The 23,168-nt window shown below is 40.4% G+C and overlaps 1 protein-coding gene across 1 annotated transcript in view; it reads left to right on the forward strand.

Moving 5' to 3' along the window:
* Positions 1 to 23,168, forward strand: part of Fat4 (FAT atypical cadherin 4) — a 151,734-nt gene that overhangs the window by 62,514 nt on the left and 66,052 nt on the right. Inside the window, exons 2-5 of the mRNA XM_026390922.2 lie at positions 5,279 to 5,410; positions 13,479 to 13,740; positions 15,044 to 15,394; positions 21,188 to 22,110. Coding sequence (XP_026246707.2) covers positions 5,279 to 5,410; positions 13,479 to 13,740; positions 15,044 to 15,394; positions 21,188 to 22,110 — 1,668 coding nt within the window. The remainder of the gene's footprint in view (positions 1 to 5,278; positions 5,411 to 13,478; positions 13,741 to 15,043; positions 15,395 to 21,187; positions 22,111 to 23,168) is intronic.

Here is a 23,168-nt window from a genome sequence, read left to right on the forward strand (position 1 = left end):
CTGAGTGATTAAGTCTTCCAGTGATGTTGGCAAGACAAATCCTCATGGATTCTCTTCCTTTAATGTACACATTTAAAAGATCTTAAAAATGGGCCACAATGTGTGTAGAATAATATTTGCCAAGTAGCCCATCAAATATTAATTTCCTCAAAAACAATTTTCTCTTGACATTGAATTTGTGTGAATGACCAGGCTCTTCATGCAGCGCTCAGAGGACCGTGATCTTAGGCTTCTTGTTCCACGTGGGCCTTGAGCTTTTGGGTCTCTGAGAAATTAGGTGGGTTTGAGTTAGGTGGCCCAACGATATTTTTCTTAGATAAATCATGTGGATTTCAATACCTTGGTTCTGATTCTCTGCAAAATAAAGGACATAAGCACGATGACATTTAAGATTTCTTTAAAAACATTAATACTTCTGCTTGTAAGTGAATGGACTTCTGAGCTTTTGGTATACTATGAATCCTATGACCTCTCCCCCATCCCAAAGATTGCTGAGAACTATTTTATATAGGTTAGTGGAAAGTCATAAATTAAAACTGTGTTTCAGATTTTTTTGGTTTATCCTGATTCATTAAGAACAATTTTACTTAGCTTACAGAGAGGTTATACATTTAAGAATACGTTTTTAATTGTGGTTATGCCCATGACCACCATTTAATTACAGGTTTATTAACTGGGAAATGAGCTCATAATGGATCTTGCTGTTCTAGTCGATTCCTTAAAACATGAATATATTTCTTTCACAATGTCTATTTAAGTCAAGGAAATACCATGCTTTATAGCTAGATCCACACATATGTAATGGTTTAATGGTTACTCGTTTTAACTAAGTTTGTTCATTTATCATGTAATTTCATGGTGATCATTTCACTTAAAATTTTAAATATAATTCTCAAAGCGATAATCGTGGTTGATGCAGTGCAAAATAAAGTGTTGGACACAAAATCCAGAAATAACCAAAAGAAGATAACATACTGTATTCATTTCATAGCAGCTATTTGCCCCATAATATTTGTGGTTTTTAAATGTGCATTTGATTATTTTGCAAGTTGAATAGCGGGGACTGTATTCTTTTAGTTTGAAGAAGTTTGGTAACAATATTAAATGTCATATTTTCAATTCAATTTTTGTCTCTATAAAACTACCAAAAGGCAACTCATTTTAAACTAATTGGTCATTAGCTCCTTTAATCTGTCATATTTTTGTCCCCATATGTAACGATTTTGTTCACCAAGGTTTCAGTTCCTAAGGATCAGGTGTCTCCACCCAGAAAGTCATTATTCTAGAAGTCCCTACATGGTAACAGGAGTGGTGGCCATGGACACTACCCTGGTTCATCCTGCACCAGCTGACATATTTATGAGGAATAAGTCAACCACAAACCTACCAACTGCCCTTGTAATTATAATAGGAAAACCCCATATGTTCCTTGAGGCCCAAATCTTCCAGCACATAGGTCAATTTCTGATGGTTATGCATGAAACATGCAGTGTCTCCTCTTAATGGGGTGTTTCCTCCATCTTGGAAGGTCCGTTTTCATAAACGTTTGGAATTGGTACCTTGAAAATGTAAGTGCTGAAGCTCTCAGCTTAGTTTAACAGCCACTAAAGAGGAGCTTCTGAGTTCAAACTGGGATCTTTGTTTCTGCCAACTGATCAAATGCAATTACGTTAGTGACTTCAGGTCTAAACAGATGTCAACATATGTGTCCAACACCAATAGGACACCGCTAGCACTGAGGGCTCAGCCAGGTGGTAGTGCTTGGCTTGTCTTTTAAAGAATGGAATGCATTTTTTTTTAATTTTTTTTTAATATTTATTTTTTAGTTCTCGGCGGACACAACATCTTTGTTGGTATGTGGTGCTGAGGATCGAACCCGGGCCGCACGCATGCCAGGCCAGCGCGCTACCGCTTGAGCCACATCCCCAGCCCTGGAATGCATTTTATAACATTCACTTTTTTGGTTCAGGAATAATATAATAGGTTGCTTAAGCTTTTCAGAATTTTTTTTTTTAAAGAGAGAGAGAGAGAGAGAGGGAATTTTTTTAATATTTATTTTTCAGTTTTCGGTGGGGTGGACACAACATCTTTATTTTATTTTTATGTGGTGCTGAGGATCGAACCTAGCGCCCCGTGCAACTTGAGCCACATCCCCAACCCCAGCTTTCCAGAATTTTAAAGCAAACCACTAATCACCATTTTCTGCATTCTTTAAAGGGATCTAATTGGTTCAGAAAGAAAGAGGTCTTTAAAAATTATAATGCTTCAGTTTCATTTCTGGATATCTTCTTTAAACTTTTAATGTTTGATTCCTCTCTTTTATATGATAACATTTCAAAATAAACCCCACCATGTCCTAGTCCAAACAGGGCCCAGTACTGGTTGGCCTCAGATCAAGAGAACAAGCCACACAGGCTAGGACCTGTAGATGTCAGGAGAGGTGGTAACTGCTCTGGTCCAGGGGCAGGAAGCTCAGAGAGGGCGTAGTGTGGGGAGCAAATGCCCTGGAATCAAGGGGTCAGCAGAGCGTTTTCCAGGGGTAACATAAATGCCTCTACTTGTTCATATTTCTATTAACATATTTCACCTGTTCCCTGCAAGGAATGGTGACATGTCCTAATTTGTTCTGTATTTTTAATGACTAACATGCTTATCATATGACCCATTTATAAGACAGTGAATTAATAAACACTGGCGCCATGTGCACATCAAAACAATTCAGATCCCAGAAGGGAATACTATGTGTGTTTGTGGAAATATATACATAAGGTGTGACATATATTTTTCAAATATTTGTTGTCGTATTTACTGGACACATACAAACATGAGATAGGTTTGCATTCCCCTACAGCTGACTCGCCTTCTGACTAGCTAGCTCTGTCACTTAGAGGGTTACAAGCTGTGCACCTCCATGGACTCAGCTCTCAAGTGGGAAGATGATAGTGCTTAACTCAGAGGGCTCTTGTGTGTGCTCACGTGCGTGTAAGTACAGAGACACGTAACCTAAAGCAAGGTCAAATAAGTGGGTCAGCTGTTTCCTTAAATATTGACAGGTATAGTGCAATTTGTATGCACACCATTTACATGAGAAATGGGTTATACCCAATTTTATCTTGTTTATAGTCCTGAAATGCCTGATATATTTAATTAATCTCAAACTTGATTCTTATTCATTTCAATGAACTATTCTCTGAACATTCATACTGACATATACATACACTTTCACAATACCACTCACATAAATACATACTAACGTATGCTTAGCCTCTCACGTAACATTCACACAATCACACACACACACACACACACACACACACACACACACGCCTACACGAGGTGGGTGTGTTGTTTTCCAAATAGGATAAGTTTTAAATTATAGATGAAAGACAATTTAGACTTTAAAAATATTATATTGAACTTCAAATTCAGAATTGACTTATGAGCTGTTCAAATCAGTTTATGTTATTCTTCATTTCTCTCTTCATTCATTTAAGGATTATGCCTACATATATGAAAATTTGCACATGTGTAACGTAAATATATTTACTGATTTCTGAAGCATACTAACAGTTTCATTCTTGGATGACCATCATACTGGACCTTTTGAAATACATGCATATGTGTGTGTGTGTGTATTTCAAAGCTCTTTCTTCATGAGTACTTGGAAAACCATCCTCATATCCCAGAAGTGATCGTTTCGATGGGATCTGGGTAGTGTGAATTCCTTTTCTCGGAGCCTCTCCCTGGCCCCACAAAGCTCCTGGGTCTGTCCTGACAGCCTGAAAACCCGGGACTTGACTTTTCATGGAGCACTTCCCTCTATGCCAAAGACTGTGCGGAGCAGTACTTCCATCATCCACGCTGTCTTCACAAAATGTGTGGAGACATGTACCATTGCCCTGACTGAGGTCAAAGGACGGAGCGATGAGAAATTAGATGTCCACGTTCACACATCTACAAGTGGGAAACCAGAATTTGGACACGAGGTTATCCATCCTAAGCTGCCAGGAAGCCAGCTGCGCTTGTGGTCACCATGGGTCCTTCCTGGAGGTATGGAAGGAGGCGTGGCAGCATCCTAATTGCTGAGGCTGCCCGTCACTGAACTCACAGGAGCCCCTGCTCTGATCCCAGGCCAGGTTCAAACCCTCCTAGGAGGCGGGGCTGGCCCAGAGTGATCATCACACTTAGGTTCCTGTGTGGCTGAGTTTTCTCTGTGGCTCTGCTCATCCATGTCTAGCTTGTCTTGATTTCCCTCTCCTGACTAGTCAGATTGCAGTGACACTTCTACCTGTCATCCTTCTCCCTTCTGCCATGCTCCATCCCCCTAGGAAGGGAGAATCCAAATTCCTCTGATCTCCTGTCCTAGGTCACCCTCATCATGCCTGTACCCAAGGCACCTTTCCCGGCCTAGCTGTAAGGACAGCGTTCCATCCTCCTTCTGACCTTGCTGCCTGGGTGGATGGTTCTCTTCCCTGGCTCAGTTCTGTGGTCCAACTGGGGAAGGTTTCCCTTTATGACCAGTTGGCTTTCCCCTTTCTTATCAGAACTTCAGTTTTTAGCACCTAGCTCAAAAAAACGAAACACAGGGTTTGAAGTTATAATGTAGACTTCATGAATCCTTTCCTTAAACAGTTTTTCTTATGTGGAGAACACATATCGCTGGCCAGGATCTTTCACACAGGGCTGTCAATATTTGCAACCTATGCAAATGGGGGTCTGAAAGGAATGATTGCTTGATTTTTATCACCAAGAAGAAGTGCTGATAGGAGTAGAGATAGAGAGATATATGTATTTTTCATCGCCCCAAAGCTGAGGGTTGACTTTAAAGGGGAACATTTTCGTTGTTTTTTAAAACAACATGTGCACGTCTTATTTTTCCCTAGACATCAGTTGGTAATATGTACACATTTCAGGAAGAAAATTTCCACCACCTCATCTGTGTCAGGCAAGATTAATGGTTGAATGACAGATGGTCCCAAGACTTAATAGTCCTTCACTGGGGATTAAAATGACATTTGATCAGTGGGCCTTCTCTAGTGTAAGCTTCATGGTGATGATGTAAAATTAATTGCTACCAACAGGTCAAATGATCTTCGCTTGACTGTGTTTTCTATAAATATTTCACAACTTTCCCTAGGGGCCTGTTTTGCTTGGGATGCTGAACACACAGGTTCTGATTCATTCTGGAGGCCTATGGTATGGATTCTGGGTGTGTGCTTTAACTTGTAGACACACGGGGCCCTCATGCATTGTTTCTCTCTCTCCTCTCTCTCTGCAGGTAGAAATAACGCTTCAAGATATCAATGACAATCCACCAATATTTCCAACAGACACGCTGGATCTCACCGTGGAGGAGAACATTGGGGATGGCTCCAAGATTATGCAGCTAACAGCCATGGATGCTGATGAGGTAGCTTGGAGCAAGTCTGAATTTTTGCAACCCAGGATGATAGTAATTTATCAAATTCCAAGTACATATCGACAGCTTGACTACATTGTAATTAAGGTTTTGCATCGGGTGCTCCTTCCCAATGAACATTGGTTAGATCATATTTGAAATGTGATATAAGACTGTCAAGACAGAATCTATCAGGAGGTGATTTTCCTTTGATCAGCAATTCGTAACTTAGTTAATTGCTGGTTGCATTTGAGATTTCTTAGCCAGATTATTTTGCTTCTCAAAAAAAGAATGGATCTAAAAATATTCTTCATTTTTATGCCTCTGTCATTCAAATTTACTATCTGATGGCAGTTGAAGACTGATTTTTACTTTATTTGTAATTGCAAAAAAGTGAAAACTTTAACTCACAAAGTTTTAAAGATACCCTACAGTCCTGCTTAGCTTTCACATATGTGTATGTACTACATGTACATTTAAAACAAATTATATAATACGTGTTTTAAGGATATTATACAAACAAGTTAATGAATTTCAATTTCTTCAATAAGCAGAAATTTTATGTCCAGTGCTGAGTGTGAAGTTTAGGGGCACCATTTAGGTTATTATCTTCTGTACATTTTGCATTTAGCCATGTAAGTTAGCATGCTCCAAATGGCCTGGGAACTTACATAATTTGTATATACTTTTTTTTTTTCCCCATAAAGTAAATGCATTGCTTGGCTGCTTCTGTTGCTGGGAAAAGGGTTTCCCTAATCTCCCAGCTGAGTGCAGTGGGATCCCTTTTCCAACACAGGAGAACCTTCATGTCCCCCACAGACACGCCTGCCCCAGGGCTGCGCCTCCTCCCTCCCCCGTGCCCCAGGGGAAGCTGACAGCTTGATTTTTAGCTGGAGTCTGCTCTTCATAAATTTATTTCTTTCACTTTAAATGAGTGACTACATTACAGACTAATGTTAGCAGCCCATACGGATACATAATGTCCTAGTCATTTATAAATTTCTCCAAAGTCTAAATAGTAAAAGGGAAAAGAATAAAGCACAGACATTTGGATAATTATAGTTCTCCATTAGAAAGGATTTGTGTTTACTACCTACTATTCAATTATATATGGAGAAAAGCCCACACTTCCTCCAAATCCTATCATCGAAAAAGTCATATTACTGAACATTTCTATTACTGATAGATATGTAATATCATTGCTGTGATTTAGCAAATACGTTTTCTTAAAACTTATCATTGATAAAATATGTTTGGATATATAAATTCATAAAATTTCATCAACTTTAATTTGAAAATAGCAATAACAATAACAATAAAAAAGTTCATATAATTGACATAAGACAATCCACATGGAATAATTGTAATTATAATGGTTATTTCATTGGTTATATTTGCTGCAGAATAAGCAAATGAAACTCATTTAATTGAAGTAATTTATTCTTATCACTTCAGAAAAATTAAGCAGTAACCCTGTTAATTTTAATATGTATTTTAAAGGAATGCTATTTATTCCATAAAATACTATAAGTAAAATGGGGTTATTCAACACAATTTATACTGAATGACAAATGAAATTGTAATTCAGAACTTTAGTTGTTTTTAATCATTACACTGCTCTCTCAACTTAGGAGATGGAACATTCAGCCTTTCCAATACCAGTATCTTAGCTGTTATATTTTTATTTCTCTCCCTCTTTTTTTCCTTTCAAGAGTACAAATAAGTGTTAATAGAAGCTCAGTGCTGTGTGTTAATTTTCTTGCCTGTTAAGTGACTTCTGTGTGTGCGATCAGGTGTGCGTGCTCACTCTGCTGTCTAATTTGTCTCTTAAGATATGTTGATAGTTAGCATAAGATTTGAGGCAGTGGGACAGTTTTAGGCCTCTACCCAGTCATGATCCCACACTGGTTTTAGTTCATTTTATTTTATTTCTATTGAGAGTTGCTTTTTACATTTAAAAACGCCTCGGCATCTGGGCAGGTGTTTTCATTTAGACAACCCAGTTTGAAAGACTACTGAATGCAGAGTGATGAATCCAGGACACACAAGTCGCACATTTGGAGTGAGACAGAGTGAGGTAAGGGACAGAAAAGTGTAAGGCTATAAAGAAGGAAGGGCAAGGGTGTGCAGTGGGGCTGTCCCAAGGCCTGCAGAGCAGCAAAGCCTTCTACTGGATCTGTACATGTGTGAGTGCGTGCATGTGTCTGTACATGTGTATGCGTGAGTGTGAGTGTGCATGATTCGTGTATGCACATGTATGTGTGTCCGTATGTGTGTGTGCATGACTGTGTGTATGGATCATGCATGTGTGGGGTGTGTGCATGTTTCTGTACCTGTGTATGAATGAGTGTGAGTGTGCATGGGTGCATGCGTGTGTGTGTGTGTGTGTAGGAGTGTGTGTGTAGAAGGCAAGGAGAGGATGGAAGGGAACAAAGTAATGAACCTACAACTTTAAGGCATGAGGGACATTTTTGTGATATTTGGCCATTCTGGTTTTAGAGATGAAGCTCATTAGGCTGCTATCCTTCTTGAATACGTGCTCCCTTAAATTTTTAGTGGTGGTTTAGGTTTAATAAGTACTGAGTATTTTGACTTCTGACATGAGACACTGACAGTTCTTTGGCCCTTTGCCAAATAGCATGGGCACCTAGACTTACCAAGGCATTTGGAAATGTTGCCCTTTTTCTTTGTTTGAATTATTTAGAATAAACTAATATTAATGCTTTTAGACAAACCTTAATTTATTTTCTACACTCTTCTCAGCTCTTTATTTCTCAGTTGAATCTAGAATACAACAAAAAGAAGTTTTTGAAATGATTTCTCTCTTCCCCAACCATGGCTGCGTGGTTTGTTTGTTTGTTTGTTTTTATCATCTAGTTGGAACAGGACTGACCAGGAAATGAAAGGTGCTTCATTTAATTGGTGGCTAGTATTAAAATGTGACACTATCTGGTGTATTGACTTGGGATGTTTAATGGAATTCTCTCCTTTTTTCTTTTCTTTTCTTTTTTTTTTTTTTTTTTTTTTTTTGGTGCTGCTAGGGATTAAACCAAGAACCTTGTGCATAGGAGGCAAGCACTCTACCAACTGCACTACATCCCAGCCCTTTAGTGGAATTCTTTACAACACTAAGATCATAGAGGTCATCTGCACATTATGTGTCAATATGTTTTTCGTTCTCTGTAGTCGTTTCCTTAATTGCTCAACCTACCATGTGAGTGTTAATAGACTATGGAAGCTCCTGCAGGGCAGTTGAGAAAGGCTGAAGGACATGCCGGGGGGTAAAGGAATCCCAGTTTTAGAAAGCAACCTGTACATGTTGACTCTCATTTAAATATCATTTGAAAAGTGTTGGATCAAGATACACATGTTTGCAAGCATCTGACTCTGTCAGCCGCTGTTTTCCTTTTATAAACAGAATTATTATGCCCATAATGAGGCAGGATGATCAAACATGTTCTCATGGTACCCTACTTGTTTTTCAAATGCTGGTTAAGGTTGTAAAGTGCATGTGGAATTTAGAGCTATTTACCTTCAGAATTCCTTCCATGTGCTTTTGTCTCTGTGGTTTCTCCGGAGAGTAGGGTATTTTTAAACATCTTTATTTCCACTGCACTGCAGCTGAAACATGATATTTGTTTCTTGTGTTGCTGATATGGCATATTTTGGATATTCTAAAAAATAAGACTTTCAAAAGACCTAATGAAATCATTACTCTTGGCTAGACGTTTCCAGGCATGCGCTAGTACTGTTACTTCACCATGTCAGCTGATTTTGAATATGGAAAGATTGTTTTAATCAGCATGTCTGATCTTTCTTTTATTTCAAAAGAATTGTCATAAGAATATCATTTATCATTTAGTCATTTTGTACATGGGGCATTTCTAAATATCAAGCCATTTGTGTCATAGCTTTATGTGTTTTTTTTTTTCTTTGCTTTCCCCTAAATTCCAAGAGTGTATAAATTCAGCAGATCAGACGTGAGTGGCTGCTTCTATGCCTGCACCGTATACTGCAATGGTGCAATTCCTTGACAAATGGAACAAGGGTACAGAATGTGGTCAGATTACCAGTGTCAAATTCTTACCGAGTGTTTTTGTTAAACCATAAAATTACAATAAATATGTTATGTACTCACATACACCTGAATATACAAGATAAATGTGGGTAATGTGTTAAACTCACTTATTCCATGATTAAATTAAAATGGGCTTTGAGGCATTCACTTTATTAAATTTTAAGACCGGTTTTGGGAATGCGGCACAAAAGATCACAAATGCCGCTAAACATAAATTTTGAAAGAAGGAATATTTTTGCCTAAGGCCATTAGAAGTCTTCCCCTTATGTGCTTGACCTTGGAGTCCAGGAGAGACCTGCGTTTGAAGGTCATGGAGACTGAAGTCTTCCAGCTCAACTTCATAATCCTGAGCAACACAGTCCAAGTTTTTCCTAAAAATCTTCTTGAAAGTTCTTAATCTGAATATTTTAATAAGGAAACTTCTGGATGTTATTAATAGTAAAAGGTACATTTTTAGGTAACTCTGTTTAAGTGAAAAGTAGCTTTGAAGTCAACAACACCAACCTTAGTTACTCGGTGTCAAGATCAAGAATTACACATAAGGGGATGTCAGAAAACAGATTTTCCCCAGAATATGCAGACACTCCAACTGTATTTTGATCTAACTTGTTCATTTAGAGTACTCTAAGTCATCAAATATTTCTCTGGTAAAAAACTTAAAAATAACAACCAGCACTTTCCTGTACTTAGTGTTTCTCAAGGATTGTTCTAGAGATTTTTTATAGATACTAATTTAATCTTCACAGTGACCCTATTAGGCAGGTAATAGTACCCTCCCAATTGTACAGGGAGGAAACACAGGCCTGTAGAGGTCAAGTATGTGCCCAGCGGGAGGCACCTGGTAAGTAACAGGGCGAAAAGTGAGGCCCCTGAGCATCCCTCTCAACCTAAACAGCATGTACTTAACTCAATATTTTTATCATAATATGCAGAGTTTCACATATCTAGGAAGAACAACATTTCAACAATATAGAAATGTGTTTAGAAATAGATGTGAAAATACTATGGCATTAGCATCCTCGTTTCCAAATCTGCCCAGTTCCTTTATTCTCCAGATTTCCTTGATTTCCGACTCTGCCAAAATCCACCCCTCCTGGAGAGCTTCCCCCCACCTCTGTGGTGGGGATCTGTGCCCTTGCCTATGTGCCCCACCCTTCCTCTGCCATCTTGCCCTGCCCCTCCTCCCCTGCCCCTCCCACCCCTCCTCCTCTCCCTGCCCCTCCTCCCCCTGCCCCTCCCACCCCTCCTCCTCCCCTGCCCCTCCTCCCCTGCCCCTCTCACCCCTCCTCCTCCCCCTGCCCCTCCTCCCCTCCCCTCCTCCCCCTGCTCACACCCTACACACCTGTCTCTGCTCAGGCCTGTGCACTGTCCCTATCTCATTTATTCTAATTAAAACTCTCATCAGCCCCTGTGACTTCAGGGGACACTGCCATTAAGTGACCTTCAGATTCTTTTCTCAGATGTCATTCCCCAATCTGTAATTGCCAGATCGAAGTTTCTACAGATCTCTCCACCCATCACTGAATGCACCACAAATAAAATTCGCCTTCCTGTCTTCCTCTGCACCAGAGCAGATGCCATTCCTGAAATGTCTTCAGAATCTTCTAATTCCCAGAGAAGTAATTTGAAGATTCTTTTAACATTTTCTTCTCTTTCCCTTTGCCATTGCCTAGGATTGTTAAAAGAAATAAGTGGAATATATGTGGAAATTTGAATTAAGGCGAACTGTTACTGTTATTTCTTTATCTTGTAATCACGTAATCTTGCTAGTTTCTCCTGTGTGTTATGCTGGGTCTAAATTCTAGAGCCAGACTTCTTGGGTTCAAATCCCTTCATCTCAGTCTCCTTGTAATCAACATGGGCCCAGGAAGGGTGCTTTCATAACCAGCTGGCCTGTAGGGCTACCTTAATTAGTCCCCTTGAAGTAAGTGCTCAGGGCAGGGCTTAACACCTAGTAAAAGCTTAATGACTAACCCTCCCGCTCCCTGGTTGGTGGTTTCTAGTTTTGAGGGTCATAACTCACATCACAGTCCTGAGACATTGCCCCTGCGTTCCCTCTACAGGCAGGGATTGGAACCTGTTCCATTCACTGTTTTCTCCAACTTCTCCACCTCTGGGGCCCAGATTCTTTCTCCTTTGGTACTGGGGACTGAACTCGGAGTCTGGAGATACACTGCCACTGAGTTACACCCTCAGCCCTTTTTATTTTCTTATTTTAAGACAGGGTCACACTAAGTTGCTGAAGCTGGCCTAACCTTGCCACCCTCTTCCCTCAGCCTCCTGGCATCGCAGGCATTGTCAGCTCTTGAGCTAAATTCCGTAACCTGCCTCCTTTATTCGGCTTCTCCTCACTCTAGCACATTCTGTGTGTCAACAGTCTTTGAAAGGTTGCCTCTAATTAAAACAAGATCAAGTTTCCTGGCCCGAGAATTCAAATCAGTTTGTGTTATGTTTGAGATTCTCCAAAGAGTATACATGACCTCACATTTTACTTTGACTTTCTTCTTTTGCCGTAGGTCAGAACTCTCCCTCAGTGAGCGGCCAAGCCCCTCACTCTCCTTCTCTCTGGGCTTCTGCTTGCACCTGGATATCGTTCTCAGTCTGTTAGACGAAGCTTCCCTTCTAGCAGCCCAGTTAGCTCCACTCTGCATGTATCTCCCTTAGAAGAGCAACTCAGAGCCCTCCCTCTCTGTTCTCTGTTCTCCTGTGCTCATGGCAAGCCCTGGGCATTTGGCATTTGCCTGTGCTTGCCCAGGTGGGCTGGATGAGAAGGAAGAGGAGCTGAGGCTGGCACATGGAGGTTTGACATCCACCCGAGGCTGAGAGTGGGAGCACAAGTTAACCAGCGTCTCAGAACCCTGGGTCTTCGTTGGTAAAAGTGCCCCTCGGCGGTGTGGGTGCTACTCATTCTCATCATCTGTTCATCCACTGAGGGCTGCTTAGGTTGTTGGTAAATCTTGCCGACTGTGACTCGTGTTCCCTGAACATGGGGTCCTAATATCTCTTTGAAATAGTAATTTCAGTTCTTCTGCATAAATACCCAGAGTGGGATTGAGAGCTCCTGGTGGTTGCGTTTGCAATTTTTGGAGGACACGTCAGACTTTCCGCAGAACTGTGTGGTGCTGCATTCCCGCGGAGCAGGAGGCTTCTGGCTTCTCCTGTCCCCTTCCATGTTTGCTGCCTGCTGTTTTCTTGGTAAAAGCCACTTTCACAGGCTTGAGGTGGCATATTACTGTGGTTCTGATTTGCATTTCCCCGACTATTGGTGACATTGAGCATCTGTAAATGGAGCTGTTGGCCATTTTTATGTCTTCTTTAGAGAAGTGTCCATTTGGACCCTTGGACTATGTGCAGGGTGAGATCAGGTTCCAGCTCATTCTTTTTAAGCCAGTTTTCCCAGCACCATTTGTTTAAGACACTAGTCTTTCCCTATTGTACTTCTCATCACCGTTGTCAAAGATGAGCTGATGTATTTCTGAGCTTCTTACTCTTGACCTTGGCCTGTTGTCTGTCATGCAGTCTTAATCAGTGACTCCCCAGAGTGACTCAGAGTCAGGAAGCATGGGTCCTTACCTTTGTTCTTTCTCAACATTGTTTTGGCTATTTGGAGTCCTTTGAGGTTCCATAGGAATTTAAATTCATTTTTCTATTTCTGTGCAAAAAAAATACCATTAGAATTTTACTAGGAATTGCACTGAATCTGTGGGCTGCCTGGGCAGGAGGAGGATATTGTAATGTCTGCAATCTTCCGTAGCGTGGGTACGGATGCCTTTCCAGTTGTCTGTCCTATTTCACTTCTTACATCAGTGTTTGTAATTTTCAATGTGCAAATACTTCGCCTCCACAGTGAAGTTTCTCTCCAGGTACAATTTGACATTGTATAGCATCAGAGGAAATGGAAGCCAGAGACACGCTGTGTCACCTGCACACTCTCAGAAGTCTTGAGGACCCTGCTCTTCCTGCTCTGCACCCAGCAGCTCAATACCCTCTCTCTCTCCACAGGGTGCAAATGCCCTTGTCACCTACGCTATCATCAGTGGGGCTGATGACAGCTTCCGCATCGACCCTGAGTCTGGGGACCTGATTGCGACTAGGCGGTTGGACCGGGAACGTCGCTCAAAATACTCCTTGTTGGTTCGGGCTGACGATGGCCTTCAGTCCTCGGACATGAGAATTAACATAACGGTCAGCGACGTGAATGACCACACGCCCCGATTCTCCAGGCCAGTGTACTCCTTTGACATCCCTGAAGACACAGCTCCTGGTAGGTGGCAGGTCCCTGGTGCTGGTCTCAGGAGTCACCTTTGACTACAATTAGCACTGTGCTCCATGAGTGCCTCTTCTTCACCGCGTGCTACCAGTTATACAAACATCCGCACTGGGATGAGAATCTTGCAATTAGCTTTCTCTGGTATAATTTCCAAGAAAATTGCTAGATTTTTGAAAGTGAATGAGGTTAGCCATTTGTCTGATTACTAATTTCTGTTTCAGAAAATATTTATGACGTGGGTGTTAATTTTTTGGCAACCACAGTTTTGATGCTCTTTTACCACTTTAAAAATGTATGTGATTGTGCTTTTTTTTTTTTTAATTCAGAAGAGCAAAGAGAAACACATGAAAAACTGTTCTTAACAGTTTGAACAATTAGTAGCTCAGTGACCCAGGACAAACAAATTAATTCACTTCTCTTAGCTTCAGTTTCTTCTATAAACTGGGAACCATAATTCCGTTCGGAAATAGTGTAATGATTAGTTTAGAAAGTCTGTGTGAGTGTACTAGGTTGGGGCTTAGGGCTAAGTAGGTGCTCAATAAATATTAAACCTGAATCTTGAACTATAAAGCTACTTTAACCTGAATCTGGCCTCTGCACATCTTATGCTGTGATTGAATCTGAGCATTCAGTGCCAAGCTTCTGTTGTGTGGGAGGCTTCATTGCCATTGTTAGAAATTCTTACCTAAAGTTAAAATTTTATTATGAATTGCATTTGGAAGAAATTGTGTGATAAGGCTTATGATACTCTACAAAGGAAATACACATTTATAGACGTCTCCCTTCCCCTGCAGTCTTTTCTTCTCTCCCTCCAACGAGTTGCTCATGTCCATGAAATTCTGATCACATTTATTTCTTGCTGTAAATACAGCTGCGACTACATGAGCTGAACAATGCACAATGTAGAGTCCACATGTGTACATGGAATTCATTGTATTACTTTTACTTTGATTGCATCAGGTAGAAAAGTAATACCAGAAGTTGGATAATCCCCCAGAACTTTTACACTATTACCTGAGACCCACTGATAATAAAATACGGAACACACATGTTACATGTATCATACATGTCACATGCAAACATGTAACATGTAAATGCATGACATACATGTTTTATTAGTATATGTCGTGTTGGTTTCAGGGACACTGTAGAAATCTGAAGAATATTATCTATGCAGTAATTTCGTAGTGGTTCTCTTGTGAAAGCAGTTGACCATATATACACGGGCCTGGCATCTCTGTGTGTGTCCCTACTGTCCTCCTGCTCCCTGAACTCAGACTCCCTCTCTTTTTGGTAGGTTCTTTGGTCGCAGCCATTTTGGCCACGGATGACGATTCTGGTGTGAATGGAGAAATCACATACATTGTGAGTGAAGATGATGAAGACGGCATATTTTTCCTGAACCCAGTTACTGGTGTCTTTAATTTGACTCGAGTATTAGATTATGAAGCTCAGCAGTATTACATCCTCACGGTTCGTGCTGAAGACGGTGGGGGACAGTTTACCACCATCAGAGTTTACTTCAACATTCTGGATGTCAATGATAACCCACCTGTTTTCAGCTTGAATTCCTATAGCACATCACTAATGGAAAATCTACCTCTAGGATCTACTGTTCTCGTGTTCAACGTCACTGATGCAGATGATGGTATGTGCCTTATAATAACTTCAAAAATCTCATTAAATATCACTGATATTAAATATTTTCTTCATTTCCTGTGTTCAGCTTTTGCAAAATTGTAACTCAACTACTGAGGGTTTTGAAATTAAATACTTCATCAGTTTTTACTTATAACAGTTACACAACAGAGATTGTATCATTTTGAACTTGTAATTCAGAAAGAATAGGATCTTTGTTCCATATTTTGGTCAAGGTACAGGAAATTGTACCTTTATTTTATTTATGCATTTATTTATTTATTTTTGCCGTAAATTTGTGTCAGTTTTGAAGTTTAGTCACAAGCCAGCATTTTAGTAAGTTTTTGTTAGGTAAAAGAAGCATTTAGTTTTATGTGCATTATTTTAACTTAAAAAAGGATAAAATCGGGAAACAAAAGAAAACAAAAGCCTTAAAGAAAAATACTTAAGAATAAATCACTAAATGATGTACTTCAGAATGAAAATCAGTAAAGATATTTTAGTAAGTTCTCATGATTTGATTCAGAGGATAGCCTTATATTTATTTAACTTCTGCCATATAATCAAATTGAGACTTTGCATAAAGTGTGTGTGTGTGTGTGTGTGTGTGTGTGTGTGTGTTTAACTTGTATTTTTAAAAAAGCATCTGCAAACTTTCATTTAAAAGCTGACCCCCTCGGTCTTTGTTCTGAGACTTATTTTGCAAATACAGGCATCAGATAATATAGCACTAAAGATAACACTGTACAGATTTTCAGTTTTGAGCTCAATGATTTGGAAAGTTGTTAGTGTACCTTGTTTTTCTTTCTTTTGGATGCAGCCAAATGTCTTTGGAGTGAATAAAACAAAACCCACTTCTTGAAGCGGAAGTAGATCTCCAGCCTCATGACACCTTAATTTAGAGTTTCCTGGTTGTGATGTGCATGATTCATATCATCTCAGAATGCCATGTTGTCTCAGCATTCATTGTGATCTATATTTAGTTCCCTTTTGGTGGTATCTAGAAATGCCACTTAGATAAGAGAAGTAAAAGGCACAGCTTTTCAATATGTGCTTCAATAAACAAAGTTAGAAATGCTCTCTTTAGCATTCATTAGGTGCATTTTGAGGTTTCTTCCTCTTACACAAACATAGTTGACATTGGACACATGGCTATAGGTAAAAATAGGAGTACCTGTAATAACAATACTACTACTATTGCTACCATCTTGCTAATATAATACAATAAAAACTATATTACCAGATGTTAGTATGCACCCAGTCCTGGTCAAAGAACATTGCACACTCTTTGGGTACCACCTGCCAGGTCTGTAGATTTGCTCCAACGAGATGTGCAAGTACAACCCTGCCTTACCTCTCTTTCTGAGGTTGATTTTTCTGCTATGGTAACTTTCAGTTTACCTGTTCCCAGAATATGAACATTTGAAATGCCATTTATACATCCTTCAGTTATTTTTCCTTGTAGCTGTGCTTGATCTTCCCGTAGTTAAGAATTTTCCATGGTATATCTCTGTGATTTATTTATTATTTGCTGGAGAGAGCCCATTGTTTCATAAAATTGTGGGTTTCTCTGGAATAAATTATATTTACCCCCATAACTTAAAATGTGGGTTACTGGGAAAAGAGCAAAAAAGAAAATTTATTTGTCAACAACCTGCTGGAATGTTCCAAGTATGTTGGAGCACAAAATTAACCATGGACTCCAAATCCCTGTTCACGGACTTTTTTCCCCTTTGATTGTGTTGCATAAAAGTTACAAGCTACATTTACCCATTGTTTTAGTTTTGAATACTTTTATCAGTGCAGTTTCCTGTACCTTGACCTAAAATATGGGACAAAGATCCTATTCTTTCTGAATTACAAGACTAATGATAAGGATAACCTTGTTGGTAAAAATTACTGAGTTTCACCAAATACTTCTTAAATATTTCACAATATGATTTAGGCATATTTTTTTGGAGGGATGGTACCAAGAATTGAACTCAAGGGCACTTGACTCCTGAGCCACATCCCCAGCCCTGTTTTGTACTTTATTTAGAGACAGGGTCTCACTGAGTTGCTTAGCACCTTGCCATCTCTGAGGCTGGCTTTGAACTTGTGGTCTTCCTGCCTCAGCCTCCCAAGCTGCTGGGATGACAGGCACCCGCAGCTGATTTAGTCATTTTTAAATTAGTAAATTAATCTTAATCTCTGATCAACAGGTTCCTGAGAAGGTCATATTGCCATATTAGCTGAAGGGGAAGACATGAAAATGGATTTAACATTTGCTGTTACCTGTAACCTCACTCTAACAGAGTTTAACCTGTAACACTTTAGGTGATGAGACCATTTCATGAGAATAAGGCCCAGGTTTCACTATTTTCATAAAATAGGTAATAGCTGTATTAATCTCAATGTCTCCATGCAATGATAAAGAATTATATTGAGGAAAACCACTGTAAAATGGGGACATCATGAAAAGACCCCAGGTTTGATTATTACTTTCTTATTCTATAAACCAGACATATTTTAGAATATCAGGAAGTCATATGAGAATATGAGGATGGTGACGTAATTTTGGCTGAACAACTTTCCCCATCTATGCTCGATGCACAGTGCAGACCTTCGGCATCGCAGATGGGTTGATGGGTTCCATGCCCGGTGCCCTGCAGGCACTGTTAGGACCTGCTGCACGAAGATGGTGCATTTCCACGTGCTGCCACTGTGGACAGCCTGGCCAACATGAGTTCTTTGTGAATAAAGGCATGCGTTTTATCACAGAGCGACATGTATCTAGTTCTTGCATGTATTTAATTATTTAATTCTGAAGTGTTTGCCTATTCCTATATTTTATGTGCCATGATCCTTAGAACTAAATTCTTCACTGAAATGCAAATCTCTTTGTTTCCATATATAAACACACACACACACACACACACACACACACACACACACACACACCCCAATAAATCTGCCATGAAGAATCATAGAACTAAATGACTTTCAGAAAATTGAACACAAATGGTTTGAAATGTGGGCTGTTTTTAGTTTAAAGATCTTTGGGGCTACAAAAGCCCACTAAATTCAAGTTTCAACACTTATGGAGAGAATTTAAAATCTAAAAATAATAGATCTACTTTTTCATGATTCAGATGTTTGATGAAAGGGCAGAGGGAGGGATGATCCAGCTTTCTGTTTTTCAGTGTGCTGCGACTGTGGAGGGGGATTGTCGGTGTTGCTGTGCCCGTGTGTGTTTTCTAGATGTGGGGCATGTTTCCAAAGGCACTTATTAGACTTGTCAGGAATGACAAGTTTCCTCTTCATAGGAAAGTAAAGGTGGACAGTTTCTGAGGCCTGTACTTCAGCAGTTAGTGCTCAGTTCTTGAGATAAGAGCTGTTTCTTAGTTTGCAGTATTTTTTACAAAAATAGTTTGTTTTTTTTCCCAGTGATAAGAGCTGCTACCTTCCGTTCATTTCTGTTGTTGTGAGCTAACATATTCATCATGATTTGTTGAGTGGAAGATCACAGTTTTCTTCTTCCTAACTCTAGGCAGTCTCCGACCCCTTTCTTCCCCCAAGCAAACACCCCACCAGCTTTTCCCATAGGAAAGGTCCTGTTCCTGTTTACGACGAGGCTAGAAAGTCCTGGTACTGTGTTCTGCTTTTGCCTCTGTCATTTTGTTGTTTATCTAAGGAAGGAGCAGGCCTGGTGGCCCTGTGCTCAGAGCATCCCTTCATTAGCTCACATTTCAGGGGATTTAGGGAGGGACAGCTCAGGCCTCACAGCCATGTGGACTGTCGTCGGTATTCCTCATTTCTCTGAACCTTGGTTTGGAAGATTTCATAGATCTTCATGTAACAATTCAATCCCTTTTCTCATTGGTATCATTTTATTTTTATTCAGTTTTTTTTTTCATAACTGCCTATCTTAGTATCTGTGTTTGGGTTTTTAAAGGAAGAAGCGTTCAACATTCACTGCTGGACTATGTCACAGGAGAGACAGAGAGATGGCCTCAGAAAGAATAAAAATTAGTTATTCTGTACACACAGCTCCTCCTCCGTATAAGATCGTCAAGGGTAAAATGTTCCACCAACATTGATGTACATTTTTATCTCCAAACCTGTGGAGTTTTAAGAGGAGGAGGTGAAGTAGGCTGTTGACCTTTCTCTATCCCGATCTTAAATTCTTTTTGTCCCCTGCTGGTGAATTGACCTGTGGACCCCATTAGCATTATTTATTCATATTTCCCTGATCTTCAAGCTCCTAAGCATTCTGAACTCTATAACCTCAGCTTTGTGCATTTCTGACTAGGCTTAAACTGTAAAGATTAAATATTGCAACTCATAATGAGAAGAGGAACTACCTTTCCAAAGATTTGCACCAGATTGTTCACCCTGAAGTTTGGGGTCAATAAATCAGTTCTTGAAAGTTATGTTCACAAATGTTTTTTTCCCCTCTGCATCAGCACATAGGCAAAGGACATTAGAGACCATCAACTCACAGGAAAGGAGTGATATGGTGTTATTGAAAAGAACAGGCGCTACCCAGTAGGAGGGAGAATGTCATCCCTCAGGTAGCCACCTCTGTGAGGAGCTCCATGAGATTCAAGAGAGGGCAAAAGCTAACCGGATACTCACAGAATCCTGAGAAAAAGCATGTTTGGGAAAAGAACAAAAGAGTGATTTCATTTCTCTGGGACCCTTGGCAAGAGCAGATGTCATTTCTGCAGGTGGAACTCAGAAACCTAAATATTTGACTAACTCGTGGAGTCTGGATGCTGTTTGTAAGCAATTCATGTTTATCAATAGATCGTCCCTAGCCCCCGAGTTTAAATCTTTATTAGGGGTGGACTCTCTTGTGCCTCAATCCCTAATCATCACAATATCCTGTAATAGCATGAGGAATATTCCTCACATTTTAAGGGCAAAATATAAAAAGGTGCATGGCCTTGAGTGCCACTATTTTGAGGCAGAAAATCTGACTTTCTTTCTGTCTCCACTGCTTATTTTCTCTTCACCTTTCTGCTATTTAATGAAAAATAACATAGGTTGGTGTATTCTCCACATCGTCTTTACTATCAGAAGCTCTGCAATCATGTTCTGAAATAAGAATTCAGATATTTTTAAAGTAAAAAAGTGACACATATTCCTTGGGGAAAAAAAAGAGATATTATCTAAATGTGGCCCCATAATAACATGAACATTTATGCTTCAAGAATTCAATGCATAATTTTACTGCTAACAATTCCTTTAAAGAATACTTTTAAATATGTATAATAAAATTTGAGAGACAGTTATTTTCTCAAAGGCCATTACTTGGCCAGATGCTTAATAGGAATTAAAAAGTATTTATTGGTTCTGACAAGAAATGTAAAAGTAGACTTAAAGCATCCATGACTAATGCCATACATCAGAACATTTTATGACTCCTCTCTGAAATCGATGTCAGCTTCAATAAATTACTGAAGTTATAAACGTCTGAGTAATAATACAGATTGTGGCACTGTTAGTGTCGGACTCTGGGGAATTATGTGATAAAAACAAGGAAATGTATAGAAAAATATCTGCTCTCTGGAATGTTTTTCTCCTCTCTTGTAATTTAATGTTTCAACATTGTAGTAAAGAGCGTGCCGTATATGGATCATGGGTTCACCAGATTGTAAACATCTTTTCAGATCAAAAGTTAACAGGAAGGGAGTGATGTGTATGTATTATTTACTAAAAATAATTTCACCAAGTGTGTCCAATTTTTCTACCATATAGCAAACATGCAGTAATAATCTGCCATCAGCACGCATTAAGTGCTTTTTCCCTTTAATTTCAGGTGTCAACTCCCAATTGGCTTACAGCATTGCTTCGGGTGATAGCCTCGGGCAGTTCACAGTGGATGAGAAAGGAGTGCTGAAAGTCCTGAAGACGCTGGACCGAGAAAGTCAGTCCTTCTACAACCTGGTTGTGCAGGTGCACGATCTGCCGCCGCTCCCGGCCTCCAGGTTCACGAGCACTGCCCAAGTCTCCCTCATTTTGTTGGACGTAAACGATAACCCACCAGCGTTCCTTTCCCCTAAGTTGACCTACATTCCAGAAAACACCCCTATTGATACCATTGTTTTCAAAGCTCAAGCCACGGATCCAGACAGTGGCCCCAACAGCTATATAGAGTACACCCTGCTGAACCCCCTGGGGAACAAGTTCAGCATCGGGACCATTGATGGTGAAGTGAGGCTCACCGGGGAACTGGACAGAGAAGAGGTTGCTAACTACACTCTAACAGTGGTGGCTACGGACAAAGGTCAACCTCCTCTCTCTTCCTCTGCAGAGGTAGTAGTTATGGTCCTTGACATCAATGATAACAACCCTGTTTTTGCACAGTCTTTGTATAAAGTGGAGATCCACGAGGACACACTCACAGGAACAGACATCGTGCAAGTCTTTGCAGCCGACGGAGATGAAGGCACGAACGGACAGGTGCGCTATGGCATTGTGGATGGCAATGCCAATCAGGAATTTCGGATTGATTCCGTCACAGGTGCCATCACCGTGGTGAAGCCTTTGGATAGAGAGAAGACCCCTATGTACCTCTTAACTGTTCAGGCTACAGATCGGGGAAGCACCCCCAGGACCGATTCCTCCACGGTCAGCATCGTCTTGCTGGACATTAATGACTTTGTTCCTGTGTTTGAGCTATCTCCGTATTCTGTAAATGTCCCTGAGAATTTGGGGACACTGCCTAGAACAGTCCTTCAGGTCAGTATATTTAAGCATGAGAAAGATTGCATTCACTCTACGACATCTAATTGGAAAGCTGGTCCTAGACAGTGTTCACACCCCCCCCCCCATTCTCTCATTCTCGTCCATAAATGCTTAGTTGCAGATAGACCAGATTTGGAAAAGGAAAGCTTACGTGAGTCAAAAGGAAATAAATTGAAATGTTGCATCTCAGCCCTGTTCTTTTGTGTATATTCCTGTTGCACATATTTATATATTTGTGTTGCTTTGAATTTCGTTTCACATGTCAGTAACAGCTGCACACCATGGTAAAGTAAAATGATATCGAAGTTGGAAAAGTTTCTTACCAACAGTGTTCTCCCTTCCCTCCTCAAAACTTCAACTACCCAGCGAGACTGATGTTAGTGCCGCTGACACATGGACAGGCATCCCCAGGGCTTCCTGAGGCCAGGTTCTTGGGGTCCTGAGAGAATAACTGAGTGAGTTGCAGGCGGTTAGCAGCAAGGCAGAAGGTTACTGAAAGCAAAACACACTCTGGGAGCACAGAGTGGGCAGAGCTGCCAAATAGCCCAAGGCCCATCTTCACAGTGGGGCTCACTTTCATTAGGGTGTTCTAGTTCTCCTTCTTCTCTGGGTGGCTGGGGTTGATTGGCACCTTGACTGACAGCTGAATTTGACATATTTAGTTCTCTATTACCCATGCTAAGTTTCTTTTACCCCCAGAAAATTCACATGGGGGGGGGAGGGAATGTGATGCTGATGTATGCTGACTAGCAACAAGTTAACCTTGGGTCAGTCCCTTGGGCTATTGTGCCTGCCCAAGATTGAGGACTTTCCCTCTAGAGACTTTCATTCCCCTGGGGTCCCCTAGCTTCCTCCCTTAAGCAGTAGCTTGGCCCAGTCTCCCCTCACTTCTGGCCAGTGTGGGGAGGGGCTGAGGGCCTAAGATGTGGTGGCCTTCTCCACCCCTTCCCCATGTCCTGTCTCTTACCTAACATTAACAATTTCTGTGGAGCCTTCCAAAATGTTAGACATTAATTTATGCATATTTCAACACAAATAGACACACATGATAT

This window comes from Urocitellus parryii, chromosome 10 (assembly GCF_045843805.1).
Source record: "Urocitellus parryii isolate mUroPar1 chromosome 10, mUroPar1.hap1, whole genome shotgun sequence".
NCBI lineage: Eukaryota > Metazoa > Chordata > Mammalia > Rodentia > Sciuridae > Urocitellus > Urocitellus parryii.